At 42.3% G+C, this 9365-nt stretch overlaps 1 protein-coding gene across 3 annotated transcripts in view; it reads right to left on the reverse strand.

Moving 5' to 3' along the window:
- LOC118393957 (potassium voltage-gated channel subfamily C member 1) overlaps positions 1-4167 on the reverse strand; it is a 41172-nt gene extending 37005 nt beyond the window's left edge. For all 3 annotated transcript variants that reach the window (XM_035787198.2, XM_035787195.2, XM_035787196.2), the window contains exon 1: positions 3156-4167. In XM_035787198.2, the coding sequence (XP_035643091.2) occupies positions 3156-3692 (537 nt within the window). In that variant the 5' untranslated portion in view covers positions 3693-4167. The remainder of the gene's footprint in view (positions 1-3155) is intronic.
- Positions 4168-9365: the final 5198 nt, after the last annotated feature.

Below are 9365 nucleotides of genomic sequence, written 5' to 3' on the forward strand. Positions count from 1 at the left end.
TGGTGGCTGACTAAATACTTTTTTGCCCCACTGTAATACCTAGGTAATATTTCTGCTTGTCAAGTGGGATATAGAGTGGAAGCGTTGCATGTCCTCCAGCATGGCAGGAGGGTGTATGAGGTGGCAGAGGTGAGGTTGGGTGTTTATTAAGAAAGGTGATAATGAGGTCCTTCTTGCCACCTCTTCTGTCACCCAGCACCAACAAAAGAGACTCCAAAGGGGATATAAAAATCTGATTCTCTCTCTCTTTCCTTTCTTCCTTCTATATATATTATTTACATAGGAGGAAACCAAAGTTACTGGAGCAAAAGATAAGGACAGGCGGTCAACATGTTTTTCCTCTGAGATCAGTGTTATGTTTGCCCCTGCTGACCAAAACTGGGCCTAATGAGGATTTAATAACAACTAATCGACTCCCTGACTAGCTCATCTCACATAATTGGTCAGTACAGCAGGATTGTCACAACAAAACAATCTTGCTGCAACAGGATTTAAACGTTTACTCCATAATGTTGCTTGATCGGCTGTTAGGCTAATAGATGACCACATTTTGGCTACATGAAAAGTGCAATACTGTTAATACAACCATGTGTTAGTGTGGGTTTTCAGTGAATTTATGTAAATCACAAAGCTCAACTGCATTTCCTGCGGTGCAGGAAAATTCACAGCAACATAAGCGAACAAATTAAGATCCTACACCTGTAGCTTCATGTTTTGCACTCACAATGCTCTGTGAAGGCCCTATGGTGTGTCTGTGTACACTGCATGGTCTCTATGGTCCATTTGATCTCCAGTTGCTAAGGCACCGGGACATGGTCATTCATAGTAACTCAACGATTTACTGTCACAATGAGAGACTGAGAATGAGAAACAGGTAAAGAGAGTGAGAAAATGGGAAGGATGCTATATGAGAGAACCAACATGTAGACAATACACACTTGGCTAGTGGAAGAGAGAGGGTAGACTATACTGTCACTCAACCCTGCACTATTGTAATCACTGCCCCTCAGGAGAATTGAGAGGTGCAAAAGCTGGAGTCAAGCCAGTATGCTCCCGTGTAAACGAGTAAGCGGATGCACTTATATACATTGATCTAAGCATTTATGGAAATTGACAGAGCCAAAGCAGAGGCTATTGCTTGCACTTGCGTAATTTGCAAACTGCTCAGTCTCTGAGGAACAGCAAAGGGAACAATAACTAACCAAAACATAACACATATGCTGCATAATGCATATTGATTGATTTACCAGTTGATTGATTATAGATACATTCTGAAGATGATATACTGTAACATGTTGTAGTATCCTGTGCTGAGCTAGGGGAGGATGGATTTCTGATCCCTGCATCTCCTCACAGCTGTCTCAGGTCAGTGGGTCAGGATCCTATTGGGTCAGTAAGAGACTACTTTTGAATTGTTTTCAAGTGAACCTAAAAGGCATTGGGAATGGGAATACCAGGTGTGATAGGTGGTGTTGTTCAAAGCTAAGTCGAATTGCAAGGAGAAGAGACCGAAAGGTTAGACAAAGCTAATAATTAGGTTATAAATGCAGCTAAAAGCCTACAGAACCAAGGAGAGCTCCAACCAGGCAATGTGATGAATAAGCTAAATCTAGTGCCTGGAGGGGGTGCGTCACCTGAGTGGGTTGATTCACTGATGTGGTCATACTGTCTGGGTTGGCGCCCCCCCCTTGGGTTGTGCCGTGGCGGAGATCTTTGTGAGCTATACTCAGCCTTGTCTCAGGATGGTAGTTGGTGGTTGAAGATATCCCTCTAGTGGTGTGGGGGCTGTGCTTTGGCAAAGTGGGTGGGGTTATATCCTTCCTGTTTGGCCCTGTCCGGGGGTGTCCTCAGATGAGGCCACAGTGTCTCCTGACCCCTCTTGTCTCAGCCTCCAGTATTTGTGCTGCAGTAGTTTATGTGTCGGGGGGCTAGGGTCAGTTTGTTATATCTGGAGTACTTCTCCTGTCCTATTCAGTGTCCTGTGTGAATCTAAGTGTGCGTTCTCTAATTCTCTCCTTCTCTCTTTCTTTCTCTCTCTCGGAGGACCTGAGCCCTAGGACCATGCCCCAGGACTACCTGACATGATGACTCCTTGCTGTCCCCAGTCCACCTGGCCGTGCTGCTGCTCCAGTTTCAACTGTTCTGCCTTATTATTATTGGACCATGCTGGTCATTTATGAACATTTTAACATCTTGGCCATGTTCTGTTATAATCTCCACCCGGCACAGCCAGAAGAGGACTGGCCACCCCACATAGCCGGGTTCCTCTCTAGGTTTCTTCCTAGGTTTTGGCCTTTCTAGGGAGTTTTTCCTAGCCACCATGCTTCTACACCTGCATTGCTTGCTGTTGGGGTTTTAGGCTGGGTTTCTGTACAGCACTTTGAGATATCAGCTGATGTACGAAGGGCTATATAAATCCATTTGATTTGATTGGTGGAAAGACAAATATATGTAGGACTGTTGACGTCACAAATATTCCTCTCCTTGATCACCATTCTGTTCCAGCTTAGGAAAGAGACAATAGTTTGTGTGCTGGTGATGGACACATAAAAAATGGAAATCTGTAGTTCAAACAATAACAACGCCGCCACCCCATCACTGTTCTGGTAAACAGCTGAGAGATGTGGCTGGAGTAATGTAACCCCTTTCAAATTCATAGACAGGGCTATGGATGCAAGGTCTGACCATTCATGATATCAACATTATAGAGGCAATACAGTGTTGGTTTATAATTGACCTGTTTAACAATGAAGTGAAACAAGCTCATATTTTGGGTTATGATGGTCTACGAAGGTTGAACTAAGCTAATCAGGTAAGTTATATTATTCAATAATCAACGGGTATATGTCATTCATTTAAAAGTAAAAAAATGTATGTACCAACTTCAGATTTCAACTTCAAGCTTCAAATCCAATTCATATTCACGAGCCTTATTAGTACGTGACTATGAACCCAACTTTTGCGTGAACGTTGGATGAGCGTGAAAGGAACTATGTTAAAGCAAATGTCTCTCCTTCACACACACACACACACACACACGCACGAGCGCGCGAGCACAGAGAGAGAGAAATTGTAAAGCATTGTTTTTTCAGGCTATTAGTAGGCCTATCTAAACTTTTATTGACTCAAGATGACTGATTCCAACCCTTACTTACCCTTGCATATTTAGAAGAATAGGGATCCTCGAAAAGTGCCCAAAGCAACCGCTGCCAACGTCGCCAATGCCCCCCTGATTTGGCATCTGGTCCATCAAGAGCCAACCTATTGATCATTCCCAGCGTTTCCTCATCCCCATCCTCCTCTGAATTCTCGGGGGGGCCACCCCCAAAACTATCCAATGCCTCCTCGGCCTCTCGATGTTGCCGATAAGTCATCCAACAACATGGTTCCACGTCGGTCTCATCTATACCCCAGAACGCCAACTCCTCCTCGTACAAAGGGCCGCAAACGTCTGCAGGGCAGTGCAACTTCCCGGTCCTATAGTAATTGAGGATGTGGGCAAACACACCCGGGTGCCGGTCAAAGAAGAATTCTTCAATCTTGGGATCGTAGTCAAAGTGACTGTGGGCATCTGGCTCGGCGAGCCAAGCTAACCGGGTGCCCGGTAATGTGCGAAGGGTGCTACGGTAGGTCTGGTGTCTGATACCTCCCACGTTAATCACAATACGATCGTTCTCGTCGCCTTGTCCCATTGCGTCGCTTAGGCATGTCTCGAGCAGGTTCTAGTCATTGTATTGCAAAACATGTGCGAGGCAACGCAGTGGGATCTGGCCGACACATGAACTCGGGTTGAAAGAGGAAAAGAGAAGGCAGGTTTCTTACCGACTTCTTTTATTCAGCTTGCAAAAAAGCACAGGCTCCACTCAAGCTTTCAGATAAATCCCAAATTTTAATAATACCAAAGAAAGCAATACCTCAACGGATGTTTGATATAGTTGCAAGGTAGGCTAAAGCAAGAAACAGCCTGTGCCTGCCCCAGAAATTTGGATGGAAAAAAATCAAAATGTTCATGGTTAGGCTACATCACAAAACCAAAGATGAACACACCTCCGAAAAGCGTTGATGAAATATGTGTGTAGGCTATGACTCCATATATTGAAAACCTAGTTCCAAATCCACGCCGTCTTTTAATTAGGGAAGCGTACAGCGTGTGGCATGCAACGAAAGATGAGAGCTGTGGTGCTGAACGGACAGCACCAGTCTATCTGAGCGCACACTCCTCACACTCCATCCATCCTCCTCTCCTCTCTCTCTTTCATCATCCCCCTCCCACTGTCTTAAAGACGAGACTCTTGCACTCCCTAATCCCTTGTCTTTCTTTATATTTTCCTCCTTGAGCAGGACTGCTACAGGGATATCAACATTGATCCTTGACAATTACTTTACATGTTCTGTGTTCGATAATGCTCCTGAATTCCTATATGCCTAAAACACAGATCCTTGAATGAGTGCCATTGCAACTTAATGTGTTCTGTTTAAAATTATGTTCACAGGAGAATGAGGAGAGATCCTGCAGTATATGCTGTATACCATGAGGCAGGGTTGCACAGACTCCTGGCATGGTTTTGTAAAGTACATTAAATAACATTAATTGGTCGGAAAGGATGCACAGGTGCATGCACCTAAATTGATGAGGGGTGTGTCTGGGAAAGCTGTTTCGGCTCTGTCAGCACCATGGACAGGTCACATTTGGGCTTCCACAAATATTGTAGACCTCCAGAAGTCTGGTTCATACTTGGGAGAAGTTTCCTAACGCCTGACGGTACCACGTTCATCTGTACAAACAATAGTATGCAAGTATAAACACCATGGAACCATGCAGCCATCATACCGCTCAGGAAAGAGACGCATTCTATCTCCTAGAGATGAACGTACTTTGGTGTGAAAAGTGCAAATCAATCCCAGAACAACAGCAAGGGACCTTGTGAAGATGCTGGAGGAAACAAGTACAAAAGTATCTATATCCACAGTAAAACGAGTCCTATATCAACATAACCTGAAAGGTTGCTCAGCAAGGAAGAAGCAACTGCTCCATAAAAAAGCCAGGCTACGGTTTGCAACTGCACATGGGGACAAAGATCGTACTTTTTGGAGAAATGTCCTCTGGTCTGATGAAACAAAAATATAACTTTTTGGCCATAATGACCATCATTATGTTTGGAGAAAAAAGGGGGAGGCTTGCAAGCTGAAGAACACCATCCCAACCGTGAAGCACGGGGGTGGAAGCATCATGTTGTGGGGGTGCTTTTCTGCAGGAGGGACAGGTGCACTTCACAAAATAGATGGCTTCATGAGGAAGAAAAATTATGTGAATATATTGAAACAACATCTCAAGACATCAGTCAGGAAGTTAAAGCTTGGTCACAAGTGGGTCTTCCAAACGGACAATGACCCCAAGCATACTTCCAAAGTTGTGGCAAAATGGCTTAAGGACAACAAAGTCAAGGTATTGGAGTGGCCATCACAAAGCCCTGACCTCAATCCTATTGAACATTTGTGGTCTGAACTGAAAAAGTGTGTGCGAGCAAAGAGGCCTACAAACCTGACTCAGTTACACCAGCTCTGTCAGGAGGAATGGGCCCACTTATTGTGGGAAGCTTGTGGAAGGCTACCCGAAATGTTTGACCCAAGTTAAACATTTTAAAGGCAAATACTGATTGAGTATATGTAAACTTCTGACCCACTGGGAGTGTGATGAAATAAATAAAAGCTGAAATAAATTATTCTCTCTACTATTATTCTGACATTTCACATTTGTAAAATAAAGTGGTGATCCTAACTGACCTAATACAGGTAATTTTTACGAGGATTAAATGTCAGGAATTGTGAAAAACTGAGTTGAAATGTATTTGACTAAGGTGTAAATAAACTTCCGACTTCAACTGTAATTGCTTCACAGAGTTCAAGTAACAGACACATCTCAACATCAGCTGTTCAAAGGAGACTGCGTGAATCAGGCCTTCAGGGTCAAATTTCTGCAAAGAAACCAATAGTAAATGACACCAATAATAAGAAGAGACTTGCTTGGGCCAAGAAACATGAACAATGGACATTAGTGAAAATCGGTGAAAATCTTTCTTTTTTTTCAATCGCTGTGTGAGATGCAGAGAAGGTGAACGGATGATCTTTGCATGTGTGGTTCCCACCATGAAGCATGGAGGGGTGGTGTGATGTTATGGGGGTGCTTTTCTGGTGACACTGTCAGTGATTTATTTATAATTTAAGGCACACTTGACTAGCATGGCTTCCACAGCATTCTGCAGCGATTCACCATCCCATCTGGTTTGTGTTTAGTGGGACTATCATTTGCTTTTCAACAGGACAACCGGAATTTCCCAACACAACTCCAGGCTGTGTAAGGGCTATTTGACCAAGGAGAGTTTTGGAGTGCTGCATCGGATGACCTGGCCCCCACACCTGACCTCAACCCAATTGAGATGGTTTGGGTTGAGTTGGACCGCAGAGTGAAAGAAAAGCAGCCAACAAGTGCTCAGCATATGTGGGAACTCCTTCAAGACTGTTGGAAAAGCATTCCACATTCCTCATGCCTTGATGTCTGCACTATTATTCTACAATGTAGAAAATAGTAAAAATAAAGAAAAACCCTTGAATGAGTAGGTGTGTCCAAACCTTTGACTGGTACTGTATATATAAGCTACTTATACATAGTATACATATAAATAGTATACTCATATACAGTTAGTGGCCAGTTTTTTTAGGTACACCCATCTAGTACCGGTTCGGACCCCTGTTTGCCTCCAGAACAGCCTGAATTATTTGGGGCCTGGAAACATTGCTCAATTGGTATCAAGGGACCTATAATGTGTGCAGGAAAATATTCCCCACACCATTACACCACAACCACCAGCCTGTACTGTTGGTACGTATACATAGTATACTTATGTGGAAAAAGTACTTATGTGGAGAGAAGTATGTTTATTGTGCAGTACAGACACTGCCCTCTTGTGGCCTCTTGTGAGTTGAAACAAAAGCTATTACGGGTCATTTTAATTGTGCCCATTCAATCACGTGTTAAAACAGCTTTCAAGACCATATGAGTTTATTAGCTTACAGACAGCATCCATAACCTTACCAACATTAGGATACTCCATATCAGTGATCAGATCTTAGACTGGTCTCATCTATTGTCTAGGAAAGAGTTCCCCAACTGAAAGCCCGCAAGCCGAATTTGGCCCACTGATGGTTTTATTTGGCCCACCAAATTTTCTGAGCTACAACAACAACTATTTTATTTTTGGACATAAAAGACTGTAAAAACACCAGAAAATCATCTCCAAGTGATTTCAATTTGTGGAGTTATGTTCCCAAGTATTCCCACGCATAAAAGAAAGACACTTGATTGTATACAAACAAATGTAGCCGAGGATAGAAAATATTATGTTTTAGTCAAATATTATATATGTTTGAGCTTCTTGCGGGAAATTTGCAGTCTGCAAATTATGTTCAGGCCCCCCAAACAACCACTCAACAACAACAAAAAGTGTCCTGCAGTTTAATCTAGTTGATGATCCCTGGTCAGCCTTTGAAATGACTACTGATTGATGGAGAAGTCATTATCATATCCCCAGGACCATTAAGGACGCAACTATGACCCACAAACACACAACTTGAAGAGTGTCGCATATAGTATGCCCAGCTATCCTCTTCGTTTTTGGCTACAGATCACATTTCAGGCGCTGTTTAGATTGGAATACCTTGATGTCGTCCCTCCATAATCTCATACATACACCCCTATTTTTCAGTAGTTTTTTTGGCTCCAAAGAACTTGATTAAATTCTGCCATTTTTTGTTTTACTAAAAGAGGCCCGTTAATCATTGTGAAGTTGTGTAAATCCCCTGAAATGCCTTTGCCTCTGTGATTCATTGGGGAAGTTTAATTGTGGATGACTCATTTGGATGGAGGGAATCTTTGACAAATAGACCACAAACGTTTATGCTAATTTTTCAAAACCCAACAGATTTTCACTCCATCCTTTCATTAGTGGAAGTGAAATGTTCCTTAGTCTTTTTACGTCCCTGTGTGAACCATTCACTTGTGTAAATTGGTCTGGTATAACATTTAGTCAGAGGACAGATACATATTTTTTATTTAACTAGGCAAGTCAGTTACAATGACGGCCTGGCAAAAGGCCTCCTGCGGGGACAGGGGGCTGGGATTAAAAATATATGACAAAACGCACATCACAACAAGAGAGACAACACAACACTATATAAATAGAGACCTAAGACAAAAACACAGCATGGCAGCAACACATGACAACACAGTGGGGTAGCAACACAACATGGTAGCAACACAACATGGCACTAGGACAAAACAGGGTACAAACATTATTGGGCACAGACAACAGCACAAAGGGTAAGAAGGTAGAGACAACAATACATCACACGAAGCAGCCACAACTGTCAGTAAGAGTGTTCATGATTGAGTCTTTGAATGAAGTGATCCAGTTAAAACTGTCCAGTTTGAGTGATTATATACAGACAAATGTAACCGAGGTTTGAAATTATTATGTTTAAGTCAAATATTATATCTGTTTGAGCTTCTTGTGGGAAATTTGCAGTCTGTAAATTATGTTCAGGCCCCCCAACCAACCACTCAACAACAACAACAAAAAATTGTCCTGCAGTTTAATCTAGTTGATGATCCCTGGTCAGCCTTTGAAATGACTACTGATTGATGGAGCAGTCATTATCATATCCCCAGGACCATTAAGGACACAACTATGACCCACAAACACACAGCTTGAAGAGTGTTGCATATAGTATGCCCAGCTATCCTCTTCATACATGATTCATGAAAAGTACAGTAAAAAATGTCAGAAAATATTCATCCATTAAAATGAAGATATAGTACAGCGCTGACACCCAGTGGACACAAAACAGCAAGACACGGACAGCATAAAACACCATCTGGAAGATTCACTGCTGTTCAACTGTTATTTCAACATAACCAAATAGTCATTTATAAATGACTATGAGCTAGTGTGACTGCCTTACTCTATCCCCAAATCTAAGCCTGTATTACTACATTACTTATGATCTTTGTTGTCATTGTGTCTTTGTAACATACTGTATTTTAAAGTAGCCTAGGCCTATTGTATGCTGGAATACTGCTATGCAAGATCAAATAAAATCAAATGTATTTGTCACATACACATACACATGGTTAGCAGATCTTCACTTTATATCCTATACAAATTTGGTGGTGATTTCTAGAAATGTGGTGTGACTGTGAGGTATAGCTTCCCAAAGAATCACACTTGATGAATTGCCATATTCTGGAAGTATTCCAACTTGGCTTTTCAAATGTAAAGACTCGATTTGGGTCTTTGCATGAGACATGA

This window comes from Oncorhynchus keta, chromosome 14 (genome assembly GCF_023373465.1).
Source record: "Oncorhynchus keta strain PuntledgeMale-10-30-2019 chromosome 14, Oket_V2, whole genome shotgun sequence".
Taxonomy (NCBI): Eukaryota; Metazoa; Chordata; class Actinopteri; order Salmoniformes; family Salmonidae; genus Oncorhynchus; species Oncorhynchus keta.